A 25654-nucleotide genomic window follows, 5' to 3' on the forward strand; every position below is an offset into this window, starting at 1 on the left:
GGCTCTCCCTGGAAGGGACACAGAGAAGCTAAGTAAAGACTCCTCCCTAATCCCACCCTTTTCTGGGTCCTCAGGGCCCCCCCCTCCCCCCCCACATCCCCCCCAGGCCAGTCTCCCTGCAGTCCTTCCTTCAGGCTCACTGGGGGAGTGGTAAAGGGAAGCAGTGGATGGCAAAGGGATAAACTGAGGAAGCCAGCCTCCGTACCCCCCGCCTGTCCCCTCTCCCGCCTCCCCCCCCCCCTTCTCAGCCTCAGCCCCTCCAGGCACGGCCCACGGGTCACACAAGAATCCCCAGTGCACGTGGGGGGCTCAGGGCTTGCCCAAGGCCCCCCAGGCTGGGGACCCAACCACAGGCCACGGGTGGAAGCAGACCTGCCTCAGCTTTCCTGTACGTACAATGGGATGAAGGAAAGGTAAGGCCTGGGGGTGGCGGGGGGAATCTGCTAGAGGCCGCAGCACTTCAGGGCAATTCCTCCCTGAAAAGGGTCCCTAAGCACTTCCCAGCCAGGAGCCGCCAGGGATCCCCCGAGGGCCCGGGGAGGATCTCCAAGCGCCTTCCACAGCATAGGGGGAGCGAACACCCCTGGCCCCCAGACCCACAGAGCCCAGCTCATGGGGGGGGGGAATCTCTGGCGGAGGGTTGGGGGTGGGGTCTGTAAGCGCCTTCCCAAGCAGGGGAGGGTCCTTCTGGACCCTGGTCACTCATAGCGGGATCTCCAAGCACCCTCCTCCCCGGACACAGGAAGGATCTCCAAGCGCCTTCCAAGCTTGCAGTCCTCTCGGACCCCGATGGGGGGGAGGGGAGGCGGTTCTCTAGGAACCCCCCCCCCAGCACCCGGAGGATCTCCAAGCGCCCCCTGCCCGCTTCCTCTCAGACCCCGGGGCCCTGGGGGGGATCTCCAAGCGCGCCCCCGCCGGCGGGAGGATCCCCAAGCCCTCTTCCGGCCGGGGGAGCTGCGGCCACCGGGCCGGGCGGGGGGAGGCTCCCGGACGCCCCCGGGCCTCGTGTGTCACTCACCTGGGTCGGGGCCGGGGGCAGGGGGGGGGGGGCGGGCGGGCGGAGGTGGTGCCGCAGCTCCGGGGAGACCCGAAGGCCCGACCGGAAGTGCCGCCCCCCGCCCCGCGGCCCCCGCCCCCTCCCGCGTCGATCGCCGGGCCGGCCACCGGAAGCGGAAGCAACGTAGGACTCCGGCTGAAAGAGGGGGGAGGAGGAGGTCGCTGGCGTGGAGGGAGGAGGGAGGGCGAAGAGCGGAAGAACCTGCGCCTGCGCACTGAGCAAGGGGCGAGGGCCGTGTGCAAGGAGCCTCCGCCTGCGCACTGTGGGAGCAGATGGAAGGCGGGGGGAAGAGCGGAAGAACCTGCGCAATGTGTGCGCAGGAGGGGTGGAGGAAGAGGTGTCCTTGACTTCCGTCGGTGCCTGCGCCAGCGCACTAGGGCCAGCTTCGGTCCCTTCACTTTCGCCTGTCCTCTAAGCCCCACCCCTCGGTCCCATCCCCCTCATCTAAGCCCCCCCCACCCCCACCCCGCTCTCCTCTCCCCTCACTGCTTCCTTCTCATCTAAGTCCCTCCTTTCAGCCCCCAACCTCCCCGCCTCTCCTCTGAGCCACGCCTCTGTCCTTCCCCTCCCCGTCCCTCCTTCCCCTCACCTAACCCAACTTCTCCCCCTTAGCCCCTCCTTCATAAGCCCCGACCATAACGTCTGACCTCGGCTAATTCTAAGCCCTGCCCTCCCCAGTCCCTCCCCCCCCCCGCGGCCCCGCCTCCTCTTTAGTCCCTCCCTTCACTCACTTCCCCTCAGCCCCTGCCTCAGTCCCTACCTCTTTCTCAGGTCCTCCTGTGTCTTTTCCATCCTTCACGGATTGAGGCCTCTAGAGGGCGCCACAGGGCGTGGAGCTCTGGGAAACCCGAGTTCCAATCCAACCTAAGACACTTCCTAGCTGGGTGACCTTGGGCCAGCCACCTTACCACTGTCTGCCTCAGTCTCCCCAGCTGCAAAATGGGGATAGTAACAGCACCTACCTCCCCGGGTTGTTGTGAGGACCGCAGGAGATAATTTTGTAGTGCACTTTGCATGTAGTAGGTGTTCTATTAGGCAGCAGGGCGGGGCAGTGGATAGAGTCAGGAAAACATCTTGCAGAGCTCAAATCTGGCCTCAGACACATACTAGCTGTATAACTCTTTGCCTCAGTTTCCTGATCTGTAAAATGATCTGGAGAAGGAAATGGCAAATGGCTCCAGTGTCTCTGTGAAGAAAACCCCAAATGGGGGCAGTCGGACACGACTGAACAGCAACAATTAATGCCAGGTATTGTCATCATGGGTGATGTCTCCCAGTGTGCCAGGGCCCTGCTCTGGGATTACATCAATAACAGTCCTTCCCTCCCATCTGGGAGTAAGACAGGAGGGCCTCTTCTTAACAGATAAGAAGGAAGCATTGTCAAATGCTTATGTACCTACTAGGTGCAGGCACCGTGCTCAGCTCTGGGGATACAAAAGGAGGTAAAAGACAGTCCGTACCCCCAAGGAGCTCGCAATCTGATGGAGTAAACCAGCAAATAAATACAATTAAGCTAAATACAGGATATTAGGAAAGAAGGAATGGAGGGAAGACTTCCTTCTCCTAGACGGTGAGTGGGAGGGGGAGTTTAGTTGGAACTTAAAGGAAGCCCGGGAGGTCAGTAGTCAGAGCAGAGGGAGTGCATGCCAGGTCTAGGGGACAACCAGAGATCATGCCCAAAGCTGGGAAATGGGGGCAGGGATCTTCTCCATGGAACAGCCAAGAGACCTGTGTCGATGGATCAAAGACTACCTGGGGGATAGTAAGGTGTAAAGAGACTGGAAAAGTAGAAGGGATCAGAGGTTGTGAAGGGCATTTGTATTTGGTCTTGGAGCTATTAGGGAGTAGGGAACATGATCAGACTTATCTGTGCTTTAGGAAAATCACTTTAGTGGCTAAATGAAGGATGGACTGGAGTGGAGAGAGATTGGAGTGGAGAGAGGCCCCCTAGCAGTTATTGCAATCATCCAGGTGAGGTGAAGAGGATTTGCACCAGGGTCGGGGCAGTGTCAGTGGAAAGAGGGGACCATACTGGGGAAATGTTGCAGAGGTGAAATTGGCAAGAAATTGACAAGAGATGATGCAAAGGTGAAATTGACAGGCCTTGGCACCATATTGGATGGGGGGAGGGGAGTGCAAGTGAGTTCAGGTTGACTCTTGGGTTGGGAGCCAGAGGGACTAGCAGGATGGCGGTGCCTTCTACAGCCATAGGGAAGTCAAAGGACATAAACAGGCAGTTTTCAGAAGAAGTAATTAAAGTTCTATATAGTCATTAAAAAATGCTCTAAATCACTATCGATTAGAGCAATGCAAATTAAAACAGCTCTGGGGTAGCACCTCAAACCTATCAGATTGGCTAATATGACAAAGAAAAATGACAAGTGTTGGGAAAAAATGTTGGCTGTGGGAAAATTGAGACACTAATGCATTGTTGATTTAGTACTATACTGATTCCACCATTCAGGAGAGCAACTTGACACTATGCCCAAAGGGCAAACTATGCATACCCTTTGATTCAATAATACTACTAGGCCTGTATCTCAAAGAGATTAATTTTTTTTAAAAAAAGGGAAAAGACCTTTGTGTACAAAAATATTTATAGCAGCCTCTCTTAGTGGTGGCAAAGAATTGGAAATTGAGGGGATGTCTATAAGTTGGGGAATGGTTGAACAAGTTGTGGTATGTGATCTGATGGAACATTATTGTGCTATAAGAAATGATGAGTAGGATGCTCTCAGAAAAAAACCTGGGAAGACTTGCATGGGCTGATGAAAAGTGAAATGAGCAGAACCAGGAGAACATTGGACACGGTAACAGCAATAATGTCACGATGATCAATTGTGAATGACTTAGCTATTCTCAGCCATACAATGACCCAAGATAATCCTGAAGGATTTAGGATGAAAAAAAAATGCTCTCCACCTCCGGAGAAAGAACTGATGGGATCTGAATGCAGATGGAAACCTGTTTTTTCTTTACTTTATTTTCCTTGGTTTTTTGTTTGTGTTTTCTATCACAACATGACTAACATGGAAATGCTTTGCATGACTGCACGCGTGTAACTTGTATCAAATTGTTTGCCTTCTCATTGAGGTGGAGAGGGGAGAGAGGGAAAGAATTTGGAACTCAAAAAAATTTTTAAAGAGAATGTTAAAAGTTGTTTTTACACGTGATTGGGAAAAAATTAAAATAATTATTTTTTTTTTTTTACAAAGAAAGAAAATTGCCCTCCAGTTCTCTCAAGGACCCTACTGGAGCCCAGGCCCCCTGCCTCCTCCCAAATAATGTAATGCTTCTTCCTCTGTCCAACTGCCTTGCTCTCTCCTTTCCAATTCATGTCTAGCACAGATGCCTGCCTGAGGACGTTACTCCTCTATTCTAAGATCTGTGGGTCTCCATGCCTGTGCAATGAATCCCATACAGATCCTCAGACTTTCACATGTGGACGGTCTTCTGTCACCTCTCTAGCCTCGGGGCCCCTCCTCCCAGCCCACCCCTCCATCTGTCTTCTCCACTCTAGCCCTTCCTCCAGGGAGCCTTCCTCACTATCCATCCCCTCCTCTTCCCAAAGTACCCTTTGCCCTCTCCCTGGCCTTTGTATCCCAGTTATTTGTGTTTGTCATTCCCCTTCCCGATCCCATTAGATTATAAAATCTTTGTGGGTGGAGTCAAGTCTACCTCATCTTTGGGTCCTGGTGTAATGAAAAGAGGGATGAGACAGGAGAGCCAAGTTCAGATCCCAGCTCTACCACTTACTGTGCATAACCTTGGGCAACTCCATGGACACCCTGGGCCTGTCCCCACATCTCTAAAATGAGATACATGGACTAAATGACTTCCAACGTTCCTTTGAGCTCTCAATCCCAGACCCTAGGATCCTCAGGAGAGAGCAGAGCACAAGCCCCTGTCTGCAGGTGACTCTTAGCTGACATTTGTTGAATTTGGTTAAACTCAAGAGGCCAACATGAAATGGGAGTGTATGCCAGGCCCAGGACAAATGTACAGAAACAGGAAACAGTAAAACACCTGGGAGAACAAAGCCTTGGATCTGGTTGGCAGGTTGGGCAAGTGAAGGAGCACAGAGGGAAACAGCTAGAAAGGGAGGCTGGAGGCCAGCTTGGGGGGCCTTGAATACCAGGGTCAGGAGCATGTCTTTGCTTCCAGGATAGAGGAAGCTCAGAAAGGAGTGTCATGGTCAGACCTGCACACTATTACAGGGGAAGATGGCCTGGGTAGCCCAACAACAGAGTAATAGAAGGCAGAGACTGGAGGCAGCTGCCATAATTAATCCCTTAGCCGTAACTAGGCAGGTCCTTCCAAAGTACCTGAGAGTGTCTCCCTGGGAGTCCCCAAAGGGCTGAGTGCAGGGCCCAGAGCTCCTCCTGTTGTATTCTCCTTCAGGATCCATCTCCTTTTCCTCTGTCCTTCCTGAGTGCCCATCATAGGGCCTGGGTCTCTTTAAGGGCAAGCAAAGTGGGACTTTTCACTGTTTTTTTCTTTTGGAGTGCGTCTTAGCACTAAGGTAATCAAGTGTCTTTGATTATATCAAGTCTTTGATGACCTACTTAAGTCACAAGAAAGCCTAAGTCACATGACTGAGTCACATGGTTGTGACACCCTCTGACCTTGAAGAAGTGTATATATAGTCTGAGGTTAGCATTTTGCTTTGGAGGCTCACTCATTGGAAGAGTTCCTGCAATTTGGCCAGATGAGATTCTGAGTAGCTGTTAAGAAGTGCCCCCCACCCCCCAGCTTTGAAAACCCAGATGTTGGTGCTTCTCACTCTGGTAACTATGTATGTATTGCTATGGACAATTAGAAGCCCTGGCTGCTGATTTGTGTTATTTGCTCTGTTTATATAATTTCTGCTTGTAATTTCTGTTTGTGTTTTCTCTGAAGTTCAGGGTGCTGACTTTTTCCCCTGAACTAAGTGAATGATATAGGTATGTTTGATTAAAGTGAGACTGTAAATCCCTTAAAGTTGCTTTCCTTAGAAAAGCAGATCAAAGAACCTATGCTAGCAGCCCTTCTGTGTGCTGGTGTTGTTGGTCTTACACCACCACAGCAGCTGCAAGCAGCATTGTTGTTACAGTATCCTCCCTCCAGTACCCGGCACAGGGTTCCTCTCTCCTTCCTCTCTGCACCCACTCCATGTCCCATTCACTCCTCAGCCTAGCAGTCTGGTTTCTGGCCTCATCATTCAAGTTGTCAAAGGTCTCTTCATTGCTAAATCCAATGGCATCTGTCCTTGTCCTCGACCTCTCTGCATCTCCGGACGCTGCTGATCCCTTCTTCCTCAGGACATTCTCTCCTCTCTGGGTTTTCCTGACACCACTTACTCCTAGTTCTGCTACCTGTCTGACCGCCCATTCTGTTTCCTTTGCTGGATTGTCATCCAGAGCCCACTGTGTGTGGGGGAGCAAGCACACCCTAGTTCTCTGACCTAGGGCCTCTTCTCTTCACTCTCAGGGACCTCAGGACCTCCCTTGGGTTTCCTACATGTGGCAGATTAATCTTGGAGCTCCATCTCCAGCCATGCCTGCCTCTAATGGGATGTTCCATAGGCATCTCAAACTCAGTGTCCAAAATGTTACCTGCTCTCTTCCTCCCCAAATTTCTCCCCGACTCATGCCTCTCCCTCACACTCCAGTGATCACTGACTCCTCCTTCACAAAGTCTCTCGAGTCTGACCCCCTCTCCGCCTTCCTCAGCCTGGTACTGCCCTAGCTCAGGCCCCAGTGACCTCTTGACAGGTATCCCTGCACCCAGGCTTCTCTATGACCAGTCTTTTCTCCAACCACCTGCCAAAGCCCAGGCCTGACCATGGCATTGCTCACCCTTAAAAATGCCCTCTTGCTTCTCTCTAGGACTACATCCAGCCCTTCAACCCTAGCTCCTGGCTGCATTTTTCCAGGCATCATATGCACACTTTCTCTTCCAAGCAAACTGACTTTCTCGTGATCTTCCACCCAGAGGATACAGGTGGGGACTGGAGAGGGGCTCAAAAATCTATTTGACCTTCTGCTTCCCTCATCCCCAGGCCTTCTATGCAGGGCTCTCTGACCCTCCCAATCAGCCCCTACTCTGCCCAACTCCTTCTTAGCTGAGCCCCAGGGCCCTGGGTGGGAGTACTAGCTGTCCCTCCAATATGCCCACTTGGCTGCCCTGCTCCCCGTGGCACCCCCTCAGTGAGCAGACACTGACAGCCGGCAGACAAACACATTTATTTCCTTGGCCCCATATCCACCCCCAATCCAGTTCTGAGAAAGGCGTCTCACCTCTCCTTTGAAAGCCAGACCTCCCACCCCCCTCCCTGCCCAGACACTTGGGCTCCCATCATTCCAAGCTGTGGCTTAGCTAGAACCACTTCAGATCTGGGGACCCTTGGCCTCCTTGGGATCCTCAGGTGCCACTCCCAGCCAGGGAATCACCCCCAGCCTTCCCTGGGCTCTGCCCAGGGTAAATCCAGCCAGAGGGATTGCTCTGGGTCTTCTTGGGGGTGGGGGTGGGATGGGGAATGATCAGGCGAGCTGGTTTGTTCCTGGTCTCCTGCAGGCTCCCACCTAGAGGATCACTCTTGGTCTTCTGCAGGCCCAACCCCAGACAGGTTAATGCTGGCTTGTTCTAGGCAGGGAACCTGTGGAGGGTTTTCTGCAGGGTCCACGTATGGAAGGTCTGGGCCAGGACCATCATTCTGGCTTTTCTTCCAGATCTTCTGGGGCTGCCTGGGGAGCATCTGGACTGGGGGATTGCTCAGGATCCTCCTTCAGGTTTCCAGGAACAGGGTCCAGGCTGGGGGACTTCTCTAGATCTTCCTCAGGGCCTCCCTGAGCAGGGTCCGGGCTGGGGGACAGCTCTGGGACCATTTCCTCCAGCCAGGGTGGGTCCATGCCGGGGCCTGCAAGGGAGCTGGGAGAATCTGGGGGTGGTGGGTGCTTGCGACGGGCATGTCGCCGTAGGGTGTTGCCCTCAGTGAAGCGAAGCCTACAGATGGGGCACTGGTAGGGACGCTCGCCTGAGTGCACACGGCCATGGTGGGCCAGCTCCCCAGCTTCACGGAAACGCCGTGGGCAGAGGGCGCAGTGGAAGGGCCGCAGGCCGGCATGGATGTTCCGGTGCCTTCGCAGGTGGCTAGCCCGCTTGAAGGCCTTGCCACAGGCTGGGCAGGTGTGTGGCTTGAGTTCTGAGTGAGAGATGCGGTGCCGTTCCAGGTCTGAGAGGTAGGGAAAGGCACGAAGGCAGACAGGGCAGAAATGTGGGGCCCGCCGGGCCCGGGACCCCCCGCCCTCCTCACCTGCCTGGGGCACGGTGTATGGAACACCCTGGGCATCAATCAACAGGACGCCACCGCCATCCTCAGCCTCCGCCCCATCGGGTGGCCCAGGAGCCTCAGGGGGCTCCCCTGGTGTAGAGCCTCGGGGCCCACCACCCCGTTTGCGGGTGGTTGGGGAGAACGTCTGGCTCGAGGAGGAGACGGCAGAGGAGCCAGCCCGCCCTGCAGGGGGGCGGCGGCGACGGAGGCGAACGCCAGGGGGATCAGGTGGCGGGCTAGAGGGCTCTGCCTCCTTGGCTGCTGGCTCTGGGCTGGAAGGGTCCATCGGGTGCTGGGGATTTGGGGCCCGTCCACAGGACCTAGGCTGGTGAAGGGAGAAAGGAGGCAGTAGTCAGAGTCAGACAGAGGACAGCAGAGAGAATGATGTGGGGAGAGGGGCCCCAGAATAGAGAGGCAGGAGATCTGGGTCTCAGTGCTGGCCCTGACCAGCTGAGAGACTTCAGACAGGGTCTTGCCCTTCTCAGGTGCTCTTTCTTAGTCAGTTAGCTAACAGAGCAGCATTCAGAAGCTGCTGAGTCCTTGTCAGCTAGTTATCATCACGAAATGCTTCACAAGCATGAGGGAGGCCCTACAGTGGGGAGCTCTGAGACGCTAAGTGGTTTGTGTGTGCTCATGCAGGGGAAGAGAAACACCAAAGTCAGAAAGCCAAGGGGTCCAAGTGGGAGTCAGACCAGAAAGGGGCCAATCTGGAGACAAGGTGCTCTAGGGCAGACTGTGTGGACGAGGGACTAGGTTGGGAACAGGAGCCAGGGGATGGGAAGAAGGGACAGGACCAGGCTGGAGGAGGAGGGAAGGGGACCAGATAGGGACAATCAGTGCCAGCCTGAGACCAGAGAGGAGGGAAAAGGGGTCGGAGAGGGTAGGAAAAGCCTAGATTGCTAGAGAAATTACCAGACTGTAAGAAGAATGGATGATAAAGAGGGAAGAAGGGGCAGCTGTTTGGCACTGTGGCTAGAGCACCAGCCCTGCAGTCAGGAGGACCTGAGTACAAATCTGGTCTCAGAAATGTACTAGCTGTGTGACCTTGGGCCAGTCACTTAACCCCCATTGCCTCCAAAAAGAATAAGATTAGGGGAAGAAGGGATCATATAGGGTGAAGAAGGAGAAGGGAACTAGTTTTGGGGGAGAAAAGGCCAGATGAAAAGAAGAGACCAAATTGCTGCAGTCTAGGGAGATGTGGAACCATTCAAGTAAGAAAAAAACAAACATATTTTGGGGAGAAGGAGCCAGATGGCCGTGGGAAAGAGGCCAGACGGAGAGGGGGGGGGGACTATTCTCTACTGACAGACACTCACACATCCGATGCTATTTGAAGATGTGACCCAGAAAGCAGCTGGCCAAGATGACCATCTTTGACAACGAACTGAAGACCACAGGGAAATGGGGGGTCTGGTCCTCACTACTGTCCACAGACTGCAACCCGGGCACACAAAAACACTAAGTAAGAAGCAGCATCTGAGGTTTCTGGACCGTGGCTTGGACAGAGACATGGCAGGCTCCTCAGCAGGCAGGGATGGAGAAGACATGGGCCTAAATGTGCTCATTTGCACAGTCTTAAGAAATCCAATGAAGACAGCTCCGCCCCCCCCCCCCCCCCCCCAAGAGGTAATCACAGCCCTCAAGGCAGCCAGCTGGGCACACCAGAGAGCCAGAGGCCCAGAAGGCAACCTAGGGTCAAAGTCACAGCTTCAGATGTCTTTACTGTAGTACGGGTAACACAAATTTGACTTCCTAGGGATCCAGGACACTGGGAGGGAAGAAATCCAAACCTGGACCATGGCTCTGAATGGCTACACCTTCTTCAAAGACAAATAAAGGAGGCAGAGAAAAGATTTGCATATTAAGAGGATAGAATGATGCCCTGAAGTCAGGAAGACTCCAGTTCAAATCTGGCCTCAGATACTTCCTAGGGTGACCCTAGGCAGTTCAGTTAATCACTGCTTGCCTCAGTTTCTTCAACTGTAAGATGGGGATCATAATGGTACCTCCCTTCCAAAGTTAAAAGGATCAAATGAGATGGTGTTTGTATAGTGCTAGGTGCAGTGCCTTTCATGCACTGGGGGCACCTAATAAATGCTTGTTCCAATCTTCCCTTAAGAGAACAGACTCAAGTGAGACAACAGGGTTGAGCAAACTTGACCTGAAGATCCATGAGGCTTGGGAAAGAGATCCCAGAGGTAGGATCTAGCAGGGATGGGGCTGCTTCTCTCCCACTCTCTCTGGGGAAGGGAGAAGAGCTCGGAACTTGCCTCAAAGATCATTTCCTTTTTCCAAAGGTAAGAGAGCCAAACAAGAAAAGAGTTGCCTGTAGAGACTGATAGTGGATGCACAGGGGACTCACCAACCAAACTGGATTCTAAACAGAACCTTAAGAAGGTAACCAAGGACAAAAACAAAAGTGTAAAAGAAAAGTGATAAAACATTTTAAGAAAACAGAACAGACCAACTTTGTTGCTCCCTAACTATATTTAACACATACTTAAAGAACCCTGTACATTGCCACAGTTCTCAGGTTTATAAGACTGTCTTCTTTTTCCGTTATTTATATGTCTATTTTTTTGATGATTCAAAATTTCCTAATGAAAAATGTGACATAATTGACGAAAAATTAATAATGTCAAGAGGGATAAAACTCAGACTAAGGATGGCAAAGAAAGCTAGGGACAATTAAAACTTGGTTTGGGGTTTTTAAAGTTATTTTGAATAAAGGAGGAGTGAGACAAGACAAGACCACTTCTCCGGGTGGATGGGACCAAGATAAGTGATGTTAACGAGTAGGTACATGATACTTTTTAAAAAATTTTGTTTCTATTTTCTCCGCAAAGGAAAATGACCTTGGCTCTGAGAAGGCCAGAACAGAAACAGCAAACTGGGAGTAGACACTTAAAGCAAGTAAGGTGACAACTGGAAAGCTCCTGGATTTCCAGTCACCTTTCACAGAACCTGAAACAACCGGCAGGTGGGATCGCTGAGCCACCGGCCATGATCTTTGAAAGACCCGGGAGGCCTGGAAGAGAAGCCAAGACTGGAGGAGGCCCAACGCCACAGCCCCGGGCAGCTTGACTTGGTTTCCCAGAAATATGGTAGAACTGTCCTTAAAGGGGTGGCCGACGGAAGTCTAGAAAAGGAAGCGGTGATTCCAAAGGCCCAGCACAGTGGCAGAGGCAGGGGACGCCCAATAACCTCCTTTCCCAATTAGCTCAGCAGGGCCAGCAGCGGGTCTGGGTGGGAATGGACCAACCCGGGGCTAAGTCGGAGAGAGAAGGCTGAGGGGCCAGGGTGCCAGGGCAGACTTGGGATTCAGAGAGCCCAGGCTCATTCACCCGCAGGGCCTTGAATGGCCCCTGGTCCGAGGGGCCCGACAGTCCGGGTAACAAAAAGCCAGGAGGTGAGCTACAGCTCAGAGCCCAAAAAGCCAAAAGCGTCGGGCTGAGCCTAAGACAAGGGGGGACACGCTAGCAATCAACGGCCGGCTGCGGATTTGGGCTCCAAACATCAGCCACACAAGTACTCTCTCCCACAATGGGAGGTTAGCTCGTTTAAAAGAGATCTGGGGGTCAGAGTGGGCCGCGGGCAGACAGCACTCCCCGGATAAAAGAGGTGAGGGGCGGTGCCCTGGACGCCTTCCCTGGAGCTGTCAACCCTGGGCACTGCCAAGAGGAGGGCAGCTAGGAGGAGGTGGGCCCTGCACGCAGGGGGAAGGGCGGGTCACATGCAGAGGGAGTCAGGCGGGGAGGGGGGGGGGCAACGGGAGCAACTGGGGGGCGTGACCCTGAGGGATCTCCCACTGGGGAGAGGGCACCCCTGCAATGGTGGGGGCCAGGTCTGCCCGCCCGGAAGGGGCTCCGAGATGCCTCGTATGGGGGCGCCGGGCAGATTGGCCCTGGACCCTCGGCAGGCACCCCACCCCCACCCCCGCTCCCCAGCTTGCTGGGCGGGGGGAGGGGCTGGGAGCGCGCGCGGGCACTTCATTTCCGCGGGGCAGGGGCGTGGCGTGGCAATGCGCACGCGCATCGGGGCCCCGCGGGCCGCAGGGAGAGAGAGGTTTGGGACGGGCGCGCGCGCGCTGGGGCGGAAGGGGCGGGGCTCGGCGAAGTCAGCCAATGACTTTCGCGGGGCGGCCGGGCGCGGCGGGGGAGCGGCGGGGTCGCGCGAACGGGGGAGGGGGCCCGCGGGGCGCGCGCGGGCTGCTGCTCGGGGGCGGGGGTCGCGTGCAGCGGGCAGCCGAGCCCTCCCTCCCTCCTCTCCCCTCCCCCCCTCCCCTCCCTCCCTCGGCCTCCCTTCCCGGCCCGCCGCCCCCTCCCCGCCCGGGTACCTCATTTGCATGTCGCTTAGGGGCGCGCGCGGGGGGCGGCGGGGAGGGCGGGAGGGCGGGCGCGTGGGCCAGGGCCCGGGGAGGGCGGGGCGGGGCCGGGGGAGGGGGGCGGAGGCGGCCGCGTGACGCCGCCGGCCCCGCCCCCTCCCTCGCCCTCCCCGCGCGCTGGCCACAAAGGCGGAGTGAGGCTCTGACGATGCCCGCGCGGTCTTAGCGCTCGTCTACAGGGGATAGGGGGAAGGGGCGGGGGGTTGGGCGGCGCCTGCGCGTTGGTTTCACCTCCCATCCTGTCAGCCTACTAGACACCATGTGACTGTTGGAGGGCTGCGTGCCCATTTTAAAGGTGGAGAGGTTGAGGCCCAGAGAAGGTCCTTTTCCTGCCTAACACGTCACACGACTAGTGAGGGCGGTCCCAGGGTGGGAGCTGGAGACCTGTCAGGATGCGCCCTGAGGCCCGGAGAGCCTGACACCAATGAAACAGCGCTTAGAGATCTTGAGCCAAGGCCCCCCTGGGATGTGCCGAGATGTCCGACTTGCCCCTTAGGGAAAGGTGCTTGGAGATCCTTCCATGCCACCGCACCTACTTGACAGGGAAACTGAGGGGCCTCGAAGCTGCGGGTGGGGGAAGAATCAGGGAAAACAGGGGGCCCAGGGACTGGCCGAAGCCCAGAGAGGGCCAGGGTCCTGCCCAAGGTCACACAGCACGGTCCGGCACTCGCCCTCCTGCTCTGGGTTCCTGACGTCATCGCAGCCCAGCCTCCGAAGCCCGACGGGAAGTGATGGCACTGGCTTGGCTTCGGGCCTGGGAGGCCTGAGGCCCCCAAGATGGCACCCGCTCCGGCTTCACTGCCCACAGCCAAGATGGTGCCCACTGAGCTCTCAGCTCTTTGAGCCTAGAGCGGCAGCGAGGCGGGATGTTCCAGATGCTTCTGCCCTTAGCTAAGATGGCACTGAGGCCACGCCCCCATCGCCTGCTCCCGCCCTCGTCAAAGATGGCTGCCAACTCCATTCTGCTTCTGTGCAGGCGCAACGTCTGAGAAGAGGAGGGGGAGCTCTGGGGGGGGGGCAGGGAAGGAAAGGGGACCCGGAAGTGGAGGGGCCCCCCCGGGTGGAAGTGACGCCACCCCCGCGGCCCAAAATGTCGGCGCCCAGAGGGAGGTGTAAGTAATTAAAGGAGAGAGGGGCACGGCGCGGTCCGAGACCCCCCTGGAGCCCGGATGCCTCAGGACTCGGCTCCCTCCCGCGCCCCCCCCCCGCCCCGAGGGGCCGAATGGATCGGCCCGGGCTGGCCGTACCTGGCCGCCCGCCCCCGGGGCCGCGGGGCTGCGTGGATGGGACCATTCATGGCCCGGCTTGGGGGGGGCGGAGATGGGGCCTGAGAGGGACACAAAGGACGTGGGGGAGGGGGACCTTCGGGAGGGCCGCTGGGGGTGGGGCTTGGGGGCTGGGGGGGCTCCAACTTATAGGTGGGGGGGAACTTGGTGGGGGAGGGGAGGAGCTTGGAAAGGGGGAAGGGTCTTGCCTCATGAATGGGAGGGGCTCACAGAGAAAAAGGGCTTAGGGGGCGGGTGGCCCTTGGAAGTGGGTGGGGCTAAAGGGGAAAGGGGAGGATCTTACATGAGGAGGGTGGGACTTGGGGAGGAAGTTGGGTCTTGGAAGTAAGGGGACACTCTCAGGGGAGTGGGAGTACTTCAGAGGAGAGAGGAGGGGCTTAGATAGGGAAGAGGTGGGACTTAGGGAAGGAGAGGCACTTGGAAGTAGGTGTCAAAGAGGAGGTCCTCGGAAGGGGTGGGGATTAGAGAAAAGGGTGGGGCTTGAGCAGAGGGGCGGGGCTTGGGAGTGGGGGCCTTGGAAGGGGTGGGGCTTAAGCAGGAGGAGGGGCTTGGGACTGGGGGCTCACAAAGGAGAGTGTCCTTAGAAAAGGGGGGTGAGGCTTGAGCCGGAGAGGGGAGGGGCTTGGGTCTCACAGAGGAGTGGGAGGTCCTAGGAAGGGGTGGGGCTTGGGAGAGGGGGTGGAATTTGGGGAGGAGCTTGAAAGTTTTGGGGGGGGTCATGGAGGAGTGTCGGGGTGCTCTAGCGGAGAGAGGAGCACCTTAGCACTCAGAAGAGGGGGTCTACCAGAGCCCAGAACCCCTCAGGCTAGAAGCCACCCCTCCCCTGCCTCTCCTTCCCCAGAGATGCCCCAGGCAGGGCACTTGTGGACTCCCAGCCATGGAGGACAGCGGTGTGGATGGTCCCCTCCCTGCGGCCGGCCCGGCCCCGGCCCCGGCCCCTCCAGTGGCCCCCCGGGTGCCCTTCCACTGCAGCGAGTGCGGGAAGAGCTTCCGCTACCGCTCGGACCTGCGGCGCCACTTTGCGCGGCACACGGCTCTCAAGCCCCACGCGTGCCCGAGATGCGGCAAGGGCTTCAAGCATAGCTTCAACCTGGCCAACCACCTGCGCTCACACACCGGGGAGCGTCCCTACCGCTGCTCAGCCTGCCCTAAGGGCTTCCGCGACTCCACGGGCCTCCTCCACCACCAGGTCAGGAGCCTGGTCTCTGGCGCCCCAAGGGGGTGGGCCTCCCCTCTCTAGCGCTTTGGGCCAGTCCTTTCTTTCCTCGCAGTCATATAATGGGGATCCTTGGGAGCGGGGCCTTGTTCAGGGCTAAAGGCTGCAATTCTGTCTTCTTGCCCCCTTTTCCAGGTGGTCCACACGGGTGAAAAGCCGTATTGTTGCCTGATCTGTGAGCTTCGTTTCTCCTCCCGCTCCAGCCTGGGTCGTCACCTGAAACGGCAGCACAGGGGGATGGCCCCACCGACACCTGCAGGCTTGGGCCCGTCTGGCTTGGTCCCAGGCCTCCTTCCTACCTTGGGGCCCCCAGGTAGCCTCTCAGTTCCAGGCCCATCCTGTAGTGCCTGCTCTGATGAAGGCCCCTGCATGGCCTGTGGGGGTGGCCCAGAACCCCCTGGTCCTGGGCCAGGGTCCTGGGTGGGCGGCTGGGGGACCGGTGGGACAGGCCCCTTTGTTTGTGGGGCCTGTGGCCGCTGCTTCCTGGCGGGGGCTGAGCTGGCTTCCCATTGGGCTGCCCACACAGATGTGAAACCCTTCAAGTGCCCCCGTTGTGAGCGAGATTTCAATGCCCCAGCCCTGTTGGAGCGCCACAAGCTCACCCATGATCTCCAGGGCTCCTGGCCTGGGCCTGAGGGCAGGGAGGGGGGGTTGGAGGCTCCTGAGAGGTCCCAGGAGCTGCCCTCTGAGGGGCCCCAGGAGTTCCCCTCTGAGGATTTGCAGGAGTTTCCTGAAGAGGGGCCCCAGGAGTTTCCCTCTGAGGGGTCCCATGAGTTCCTTTCTGAGGAGCCCCAGGAGTTCCCCGAAGAGGAGCCCCAGGAGTTCCCTGAAGAAGAGCTCAATGAGTTCCGCCCTGAGGAGTCCCAGGAGTTCCTCTCGGAGGGGCCCCAGGAGTTCCCTCTGGAGATACCCCCAGAGGCATCCCAGGAGGCCCCTGTGGAGATAGCGGAGGAAGTATGCCAGGAGTTACCGGGGGAAGTGCCCATAGAGGTATGCCAGGAGTTACCTGGGGAGGAATCCCAGGAGGGGCCCCCTGATCCAGACCTGGAGGCCCCGTTCCCCGTGGCCGCTGAGCTGGGCGAGGCCTCGGAGGAGACCCTGTACCAGTGCGACTGCGGGACCTTCTTTGCCTCAGCCGCAGCCCTGGCTGCCCACCTGGATGCCCACTCCGGCCCGGCTTCCTGCGTCTGTGGGGTGTGCGGGGCGGTCTATGGGGCGGTGGCAGCCCTGGAGGAGCACCACCATGGGAGCCATGGGGCTGGGCCTTCTCCGGGGGGCCCCCCAGCTGGCTCTGGCCGCACCCCAGCAGCTCTGGCGGCAGCAGCTGCCGGGAAGAAGGTATTCAGCTGCTCTGAGTGTGAGAAGCTCTTCCGTTCCCCGAGGGACCTGGAGAGGCATGTGCTGGTCCACACTGGGGAGAAGCCCTTCCCATGCCTGGAGTGTGGCAAGTTCTTCCGGCATGAGTGCTACCTCAAGCGTCACCGGCTGCTGCATGGGCCTGAGCGGCCCTTCCCCTGCCATGTCTGTGGCAAGGGCTTCATCACACTTAGCAACCTCTCCCGTCACCTGAAGCTACACCGAGGGATGGACTGAGCAGTCCCCTGTCCTGGAGAGCCTCCTGGCCTGAGTGGGACCAAGGGAACCTTGGAATTGGAGGGGGAGAGGGCTCCTGGTCTGGAGGGACCCCAAAGATGGAGGTTGGGGCCCCTGAGACTCCCGAGCATGAGGGTAGAGCCCCAGCACTGAGGACAGGGACATTGGCCCCAGGGAGGGAAATTGAGTACTGAGAAAAAGCCTTGGGACCCAGCCCTGGGTCAGGGAAGACCCCAAGGCCCCAGCCCCAGGCAGAGCCTCCTGTCCTTTGAGAGCCCTGGAACACAGCCAGCTGGCACTCAGCCTTGCCTTCTTCACTCTCCAGGAAGGGCCCTTCAACCCAACCCAACCCCTGAAGGAGGGAGAATGGGACAGGGACCCTAGAGAAGGGGCTGAGCCTGGTGTCCCTGCCTGCCCACCCCCTATGCCCTCAGAACTACTGTGGGCTGTGCTCTCTGACACCCTCCTCATGCAAGGTGGACTAGACTGACCCTGCTGCACCCCTCTTTCCCCAAGGTGGACTGCTCTGAATGGACAGAACCAATCCGGATAAGGCTTTCACCTCATTCCCCCTTCCCCCATGGACCAGTCTAGAGTCTGTCTCCCTCACCCCCTTAGAATGAATTAACCGACTTTGTCCTTTCTGTAGAATGTGGACTGGTTCACAACCCCACTGCTCTCCCTTTTCCCCCATGCCTCCCACTCCCATCCTTCCCACGGGGAATGGGCTTCCTCCCAGCCTGGGACTATCCCCTGCCTCCTCTGTGGGTTTTGGGTCTCTCTCTGTCTTTCCCGTTTGTGTCTGTCTCTGTGTCTCCCCCGAGGCCGGTCCCCGAGGACAGGGTGACTCATCTGGAGGTCCTCATGTGAGAGCATCTGCTTGTCTCCTCTCCTTCCCCATGTCCTCAGGACCCTTAATAAACTGGCCTGATACTTACTCTGGCTTACTTTTGTCTGTTGGGAGGGGCCCACCTGGAAGAGACAGGAGCTTGACCTTAACAGCAATACTAGGCAGTCACAGTCCCCCACGATCTCATCAGGAAGTGCTCCACACATTGGGGGCATCATTTCGCTCCCATCGCCCAGAACATGATTAGGGGAGGCTAGACTTGAATCCTTGTCGATCCTGTCTTAGAACCCTGAGCCAAGGCCCTTAGAAGGCTTCACCCCTAGGAATTAGTGCAATTCCCTGCTTGGAGACCCAGACTTTTGTTTTGAGATACAGATCTTGCTCCTAGGGAGACCATGCTTCAGGGAAATCTTCTCCCCTTAGTGTAATACAAAGACTAGGAGAAATCCCTGCCTTCTAAGAGGTTCTATTCCAGTGAGGCCCATAGTAGGGGAAAAGTGGAGGCCTTGGGTTCTTCCCTGCTCTTACTCCCTATATGACCTTGGGCCCCTCACTCAAGCTCCCTGGGCCTCGGTAAGAAGAAGGGCGTGGAGTATGCGGCCTGGCCTATGGAAATGTAGGGGAAAGATCACTGGAGTTGGGATATGGGTGCACCCTCCATGGGGCTCATCTGATGTGACCACAGAACTCAGCTTCAGTTTCCCTGTCTGAAGATCCTTCTGGACGATAATGACCTGCTCCACTCAGTGCCAGTATTTGCTCGAGATGCCAGGAAAGAGAGTAGTTGGTAGAAGGTAAATTTCAGTTTGGCCAAGACAGCCTTCCCAGCAAGGCTGTCCTGAAGTGGACTGAGCTGCCTGGGGAGACAGCAAGCTCCCCTCAAGTCAATAAGCATGTGTTATGTGCCAGGCACAAAGGGGATACAAAGAAAGGCAAAAGACAGCTGCTCTCCTCTCGGAGCTCACAATTCGACAGGAGACAACAGATAACTGACAGAAGGCACCAGAATGGAGAGATTGGGAGGGTTTTAGTTGGGATTTGAAATGAGCCCAAAGGTAGAGATGAGGAGGAAGAGTGATCCAGGCATCAGAGACAGGCTCAGAGGGAGAGAGGGTCTTAGGTCAAAGGGTACTTGGGGAAGGGGATGTAATGCATCAGAAGACTGGAAAGATAGGGCTTTGGGATGCCTAATAAAGGATGGGCTGTTTCATCTTGGAGGTGATTAGGAGCCACTGGAGTTTAAGTGGGGGGAAGGGAGATGATGTGGTCTTACCTCTACTTTGGGGAAATCACTTCAATCACTGAATAGAGGATGGATTAGAGTGAAGAGAGATTGGTGCCCACAGAAGGCTATGGTGATAGTCCTCACGGGGCTGATGTGGGCCTGCATCTGGGTGGGGGGAGTGTCGGAGCATACATGATGCACAGGTGAAATGGACAGGCCTTGGCACCATATTGGATATGGGGGGGAGGTGAGAAAGCGTGAGGAGGCCAGGATGACTCCTAGGTTAGAAGTGCCCTCCACAGTAACAGGGCTGTGGGGGTGGGTGGGAAGATGAGTTCAGTTTTGGACATACTGAGCTTAAGACGGACATCCAGTTGAGATGTCTAATAGGCAGTTGGACATTTGAGAGTGAAAGTCATCAAAAGAGGTTGGGACAGATCTATTTGAGAATTATCATCACAGAGAGGATCATCACCCTGTGAAGCAGTATAGGGGGAGAAGGGGCCCAGGACAGAGCGCTATGGGGCCCGTAGTCTTAGCAGGTACGAGCCGACCGAAGAGCCAGCAAAGGAGATGAGAAAGGAGCAGTGTCTAGGTGAGAGGGGAGCCCGGAGAGACTGAGAAAAGGCCATTGGGTTTGGCGGTAACTGGAGAAAAGCAACAAACGGGCGCCCCCCTCTAGGAGCTCACGGCCAAGTGGGCGAGACAACCTGCAGACAACGTCCTCGGAACGAGATGCGCACAGGATGGATGGGTGTTATTTCGGCAAAAGCAGCCGCACTTAGGGGCACCGGGCTTTAGCCGGACCTTGGAGGGAGCTGGGCAGGGAGGACGAGGGAGAGTCTTGGGCATTCACTGCGAGCACAAGGGAAAGGGAAGGGACTCAACTGCCAGGACTTGGTCATGAATGGCAGGAGCGGGGTGGGGGGAAGGCAGGGGACAAAGGGACCTCTGAGCTCCTAAGCCGGATTGCCTGGGTGCATGGCGGTGCCATCCGCAGCGGGGAGTTGGGGGCCGGGCGGTAGCCCGGGAAGGTGCCCTGCGCGCGACTGGAGACGGGGGTGGGGGCGAGGAGCCCGGAGCTCTGCTTTGGAGCGAGGCCACACTGCCCACCCCCGGGGGTCCCCAAGGGAAGGTGTGGTGCCTCCTCGCCAGCACGTGGGCCGGGGCATTCGTGTTCAGAAACGGATAGGCTGCTAAAGGCCCTTCCTGTTCCCAAGCCCTGCAATTAGCTGGGGGACTGGAGACGCTTCTTCGGAAAACAGGATCCGGCCCCTCCCCCAACGCCTGAGAGACAGGCCCCGCCCCTTAGAGACCAGACCCGCCCGCCTCGGGGCCGAAGCCATCTCCTTGGAACTGGAGAGCTCCGCTTAGCGACAGGCCCCGCCCCCTTAGCGACAGGCCCCGCCCCTCCCCAGGGGCTGAAGCCATCTTAGAGCCCGAGACCTTTGCTTAGAGACAGAGCCCGCCTCCTAGCGTTAGGTTCCACCCCCTTAGAGATGGGGTCCGCCCCTTTAGAGACGAGACCCGCCCCAAGGGGGGGAAGCCATCTTCTTAAAGCTCGGGCCCTTCGCTTAGAGATAGGCCCCGCCCCCGAAGGGGGGGAGTGAAGCCCGAGACCCCCACCTAGCGACAGGCTCCGCCCCCGGGTTCTGTGCGCAGGCGTTCTCGAGCCCCTCTCCGGGGTGTGGCCCGGGCGGGCGCGGGCCTGGAGCGCCCCCCCTTCCTCCCTCCTCCACCCACCCCCTGCGCGCCGGGGGCGGGGCCGCACTTGCATCCGGGGAGCCGGAAGAGAGCGGCGCCCCTCCCCCGCCCGCCCGGCGCGGCCCTCCCCCGCCCCACCCTCCCCCGTGTCTGCGTCCGTCTGTCCGTCCGTCCACCCGTCCGTCCGCGCGCGAGGGAGGAGGCCCTGAGGCCGGAGGGAGCGAGGAGGAGGTGAGACAGCTCGGGGGGAGGGGGGCCCGAGCGCGCCCCCGCGATGTCCCCCTCCCCCGCCGCGCGCGCCCCTGAGAGCCGCCCGTCCGGTGTGGGGGTCTGTGCCTGTCCCCCGGAATCTGTGCGGAGCCGCGTCCGCAGCGCCCCGGGTGTCTCTGCTATCTCTGCCGTCTCTGCCGGGCGTGTGTGTCTCTGTGTCCGGTGGGACGCGCGTGTCCCGCTGCCCCCCGCCCTCTGCACCCCTCTGCCCCCCTCCCCTTCCTTCGTCTGTCTCCCCTCCCCCTCTCCTGTCCCTCCCCTTCTCTTCTCCCTCCCCCCTCTCTCTCCCTCCCCCCCTCTCTCCCCCCTCTTTCCTCTCTTTGTCTCTCCCCCCATTTCTTCATTCCTCTGTATTTGCTGACTCTCACCTGGCACTGCCCGCCCCCCTTCTTGGGCCTGGAGCCCCTAAGACCAGAGTTCAAATATGGCCTCAGACACTTGTTATCCTGGTGATGCCGGGCAGCCACTTCAGCTTTGTCTGCCTCAGTTTCCTCATCTGTCAGATGAGGATCATCACAGCAGCTTCCTCCCGTATGAGCTAACATTTGTCAAGCACATAGTAGGCGCTTTGTAAATGCTCATTCCTCCCCTTCCCCTCCCTCCACCCCTCTCCCCCACTCTCCCCCCCTCCATATTTCTGTCTCCCCTGCCACACACCCTCAGATTTCTCTGTCTCCCTCTGTCCCTCCATTCCCCCCATCTTTCTTTCAGTCTCTGTCCCTCTCCCCATCCATCTCCCTCCCCTGGCTTTCCCTGCCTTCTCCCCCCCATCTTTGTCTCTCCCCCTCCCTCCCTCTCCTTCAGTCTCTCCCCCTCTCTGGCTCTCTCTTCCATCCTTCTCTGTCTCTCCCCCTTTGTCTCTTTCCCCCGTCTCTCTTTCTTTATCTCTTTCCCTCTGTCTCCCTCCCTTTTCTTCCCCCTCCCATCTCTGTCTGTCTGTCTCTCTCCCCCTCCATCTACTCCCCTGTCTTTCTCTGTGTGCATCTGTCTCCCTGCCTTCTCCCACCATCTTTCTTTCTCTGGCTCTTTCTCCTCTGCTTCCCCTTCCCTGTCTTTCTTTCTATGTCTCTCTCCCTCTTTGTCCCCCTTCTCCCCATTCCTGTCTCTGTCTGTCTCTGTCTCTCCCCACTCCATCTCTTCTCCTGTCTTTCTCTCTCTCTCCCTCACTCTGCCACCTTTCTCTGTCTCTTTGCCCCTCCCATCCCCTCTCCCTCTTTCTTTGTCTCCTTCCCTCCCTTCTCTCCCCCCTTCTGTGTCTGTCTCTCCCCCTCCATCTTTCCTCTTGTTTCTCTCTGTCTCTCCCTCCCCTTTCTCCCCACTCTCGTCTTTGTCTCTCTGTCCCCCTCCATCTCCTCCCTCTGTGCCTGCGTTCTGTCCTCCCCTCCATCTTGCCCTCCTCGCCCACCTCCCCTCCCTCCCCTTTCTCTCTCTCTATCTTTCCCTGTGGATCCCATTGCCCCCCTCCATCCCTGGCTGTGTCTGGGTCACCCCCTGCCTCTCAGCTGTCCCCACGTGTACATCATGCCTCTCTCTCCTCTTTCCTTGCAGGTATGGACCCCCAGCCCCCTCCACCAGCCCCAGGCGCCTCTCCTCGGGGTCGGGGCCGGGGCCGGGGCCGGGGCCGAGGTCGGGGCCGGGGCCGAGGTGGCGGAGCTGCTCCCAGGGCCCCTCTGCCCTGTCCCACCTGTGGCCGCCTCTTCCGCTTCCCCTACTACCTGTCGCGTCACAGGCTCAGCCACTCGGGCCTGCGCCCCCATGCCTGCCCTCTGTGCCCCAAGGCCTTCCGCCGGCCGGCCCACCTGGCCCGGCACCTGCGAGGCCACGGCCCTCAGCCGCCTCTGCGCTGCGCGGCTTGCCCTCGCACGTTCCCGGAGCCGGCTCAGCTGCAGCTGCACCTGGCCCAGGAGCACGGCGGTGGCGGGGAGCCGGCGGGGGCAGAGGCGCCGGGGAGCCGGGAGCCCGCAGCGGAGCCGGCCCCGATGGCGGGGCCTCCCGAAGATGCCCAAGAAGAGGCGGCCGAGCTGGCGCGGGCGGCAGCCGGCCGCGGGGAGGAGAAGGAGGTCCTGCTCCAGGCTGACTGGACCCTGCTGTGCCTGCGCTGCAGAGAGGCCTTCCCCACCAAGGGGGAGCTGAAGGCTCACCCGTGCCTGCGGAGCTCGGGGGGCCGGGCGGGCCCCGACGGGGAGCCCGGGCCCCCTCCGCGGCCCAAGCGCCACCAGTGCCCGGTCTGCCTCAAGGCCTTCGCCAGGCCCTGGTCGCTGTCCCGACACCGGCTCGTCCACTCCCCGGACCGGCCGTTCGCCTGCCCGGACTGCGGCCTGGCCTTTCGCCTGGCCTCCTACCTCCGGCAACACCGCCGGGTACACGGTGCCCTGAGCCTGCTGGCGCCTGCCCCGGCCCCTTCTCGGTCTGACAAGGAGGAGAGAGGTGTGGGCAGTGCCTCCAAGGGATGGAACTTTGCCAAAGGGGCAGAATCCCAGGGGCAAAACGGAGAAGATGGGGGGAGCCACGAAGGAGAACGGGCCTCTGGCCCGGGTCCCGGGGAAGAGCCGCCTCCGCCCCCCCCACCTCCTGTGGAGCCCCGTTTCCGGTGCCCGGAGTGTGGCAAAGGCTTCCGTCGGCGGGCCCACCTCCGCCAGCATGGCGTCACCCACTCGGGAGCCCGGCCCTTCCAGTGCGTCCGCTGCCAGCGGGAGTTCAAGCGACTGGCGGACCTGGCCCGTCACGCCCAGGTGCACGCTGGGGGCCCCGCCCCGCACCCCTGCCCCCGGTGCCCCCGCCGCTTCTCCAGGGCCTACAGCCTCTTGCGGCACCAGCGGTGCCACAGGGCCGAGATGGAAGGGGCCATGAGCAGGACCGCGGCCGCCGCAGAGGAGGCGGCCCCAGCTCCGGCCGAGACAGTCGACGACCCCCCCTCTCCTCCCTCTCCCTCTCGGACCCCTCCTCCAGCTCCTGCATACCTCAGCGCCTCCTGCTTTGACAGTCAGGACCACTCAGCCTTTGACCTGGAGGAAGAGGAAGAGGGGGGCCTGGGGGGAACAGGGGGGGTGCCCTCCTGACACTCAGAACCCCCCAAACATTTTATGGCCACCTTGATCCCCTCTGCCCTCTCTCTGAAATGAAACCCACCCTTTAGGTTCCAACAGCGGAAGAAAGAACAAGATCGAGGTGGGGGGTGTCTCCCTGGGGAGATTGCAGAGCGTTCTGGACCCTAACACCCTCCCCGCCACCCCATTTCAGGATAGATCCCCTGCCCCACACTGACCTGGAGTCTCACCCTCTTACCACCGCCAGGATGACAGGTTGGATCCACATTCCAGCTGAGGCGAATTATGGGGAAATGTGGATTCTCTGGTTCCCAGGGGGCCTATCCCCCCACCCCTACCCCTTTGCTGGCCCCCTTGCCCCGCTGCCCATGCCCAATCCTTCCAGGTTTCTTGTGTACAGCAGCAACAGGTGTGGGGCAGGGTAGAGTGAGGGGGGTACCAGGGTGTGGGCTGGGGGTGGATGTGTCTGTTCCCTCTTCCCCATGTCTGTCTATGAATAAACGCGACTGTGGAGCCCTGAGGAGCCAGGCCATGGGGCTGTCTGTGGGGGGGGGGGGTCGGGGAGGGCCAGGGTGGGCAGGGGAGGACAAGGGGTGAGTCTCCCAAACCCCTGCTGTAGGCCAGACTGAGCCCCTCTTTCCTGATTTCCTGCCCTCTGATTCCGGAAGCATTTATTAAACATCTATCAGCTGGACATTGTTTCTTGCATTGAAGGTAAAAAGACAAAAGCATGGAATGATTTCTGCCCACAGGGAATTTACAGTGCACTTTTCTGAAAACTGGGCCTGAGCCTCCAGCCTCCCTGCAAATCCCTCTTCAGCTCTTCACTCAGGTCAGGCTGAAGGCCCAGCCTGAAAACACCACCAGACACAGGATTGAGTTCTTGGTATTCACGTTCCCCAGCTCCCCTCTAAAGATGGGCAAATGTGTCCTGAGGCCTTGATCGAGATCGCAATTAGATGGCCCGCCTGGGGTTTGAACCCAGGTGCCCCATGCTCCCTGCCACCTCAGTCTCTGGACAAGCCCTTGAGGAGCTCAGGCTCATGCCCTCTTGAGCACTTCGGCCTAGACTACTCTGAATGTGAGACTCAGGTGACCCCTTTGTACAGGGAAGGTGTGAGGGTACCATGCTTGGCCAAGGTCAGATGGAGGCTACTGTGGGAAATCAGGCCTTGGGAGCTCCTAGGAGAAAGCCTACTACTCTTGGGCCCCCAGAAGGCTCACCATCCAGGGCTAGAGGTCAAAGCCTCAGTGGGGTGACCCCAGGGAGCTTGTGTGGCTAAAAGGAGAGGTGCAAAGCCAGCTCTGGATCCCAGTGTCTTCCTGGCAGAGGGAAGGCAGAGGGCCAGGGCCTCCTGGGCTGACTCGACACGCCTGGGACCCAGGTGTTCAGCAGCCCTAGCTATGAGTTTTCAGCGCCTGCCAACAGCGTCCCACAGCTCAACGTCCCCCTGTCTGGGCTGGGGACCTGGGGGTCTAGGGGGCTGACTTCAGCACCAGGCTCTGTCCCTGAGGAGTTCTGCTCACTTCTAGTACCTTCTTACAGGAAGCCTTCCTAGCTTGCCTCCCCTAGGCCTCAGGGGAAGGGGTCTGGGTCTCTGTGGAAGCAGTGGCCAGAGCCCAGATAGCTAGGTTCGTTAGTGGGGATACCCAGGGTCTAAGGGGAGGCTGCTGCTCTTTCCTGTGTCCCGGCCCCCAGGGGTTCACAAT

At 58.6% G+C, this 25654-nt stretch overlaps 3 protein-coding genes across 4 annotated transcripts; 2 read left to right on the forward strand and 1 right to left on the reverse strand.

The window, feature by feature from the left end:
• Positions 1–7262: 7262 nt before the first annotated feature.
• ZNF524 (zinc finger protein 524) lies at positions 7263–12785 on the reverse strand. Of its 2 annotated transcripts, none has more exons than XM_036747600.1 (2): positions 12706–12785; positions 7263–8694 (listed from the first exon to the last, which is right to left on the reverse strand). In XM_036747600.1, the coding sequence occupies exon 2, from the start codon at positions 8653–8655 to the stop codon at positions 7747–7749; it is 909 nt and encodes a 302-aa protein (XP_036603495.1). In that variant the 5' UTR covers positions 8656–8694; positions 12706–12785; the 3' UTR covers positions 7263–7746. The 2 variants fall into 2 exon arrangements, with proteins under 2 accessions (XP_036603495.1, XP_036603496.1); XM_036747601.1 differs by lacking the exon at positions 12706–12785 and adding an exon at positions 11322–11406.
• A 202-nt stretch (positions 12786–12987) lies between these two features.
• LOC118840094 (flt3-interacting zinc finger protein 1-like) lies at positions 12988–17785 on the forward strand. The gene is made up of 3 exons (XM_036747602.1): positions 12988–13865; positions 14881–15228; positions 15391–17785. Exons 2-3 carry the CDS (start codon positions 14917–14919, stop codon positions 16846–16848), a joined length of 1770 nt encoding a protein of 589 aa, XP_036603497.1. The 5' UTR covers positions 12988–13865; positions 14881–14916; the 3' UTR covers positions 16849–17785.
• Positions 17786–20817: 3032 nt separating this feature from the next.
• Positions 20818–24464, forward strand: ZNF579 (zinc finger protein 579). Its single transcript, XM_036747603.1, has 2 exons — positions 20818–20858; positions 22446–24464. The coding sequence occupies exon 2, from the start codon at positions 22448–22450 to the stop codon at positions 23954–23956; it is 1509 nt and encodes a 502-aa protein (XP_036603498.1). The 5' UTR covers positions 20818–20858; positions 22446–22447; the 3' UTR covers positions 23957–24464.
• Positions 24465–25654: the final 1190 nt, after the last annotated feature.

Source organism: Trichosurus vulpecula, chromosome 2, assembly GCF_011100635.1.
Source record: "Trichosurus vulpecula isolate mTriVul1 chromosome 2, mTriVul1.pri, whole genome shotgun sequence".
Classification (NCBI taxonomy): Eukaryota; Metazoa; Chordata; class Mammalia; order Diprotodontia; family Phalangeridae; genus Trichosurus; species Trichosurus vulpecula.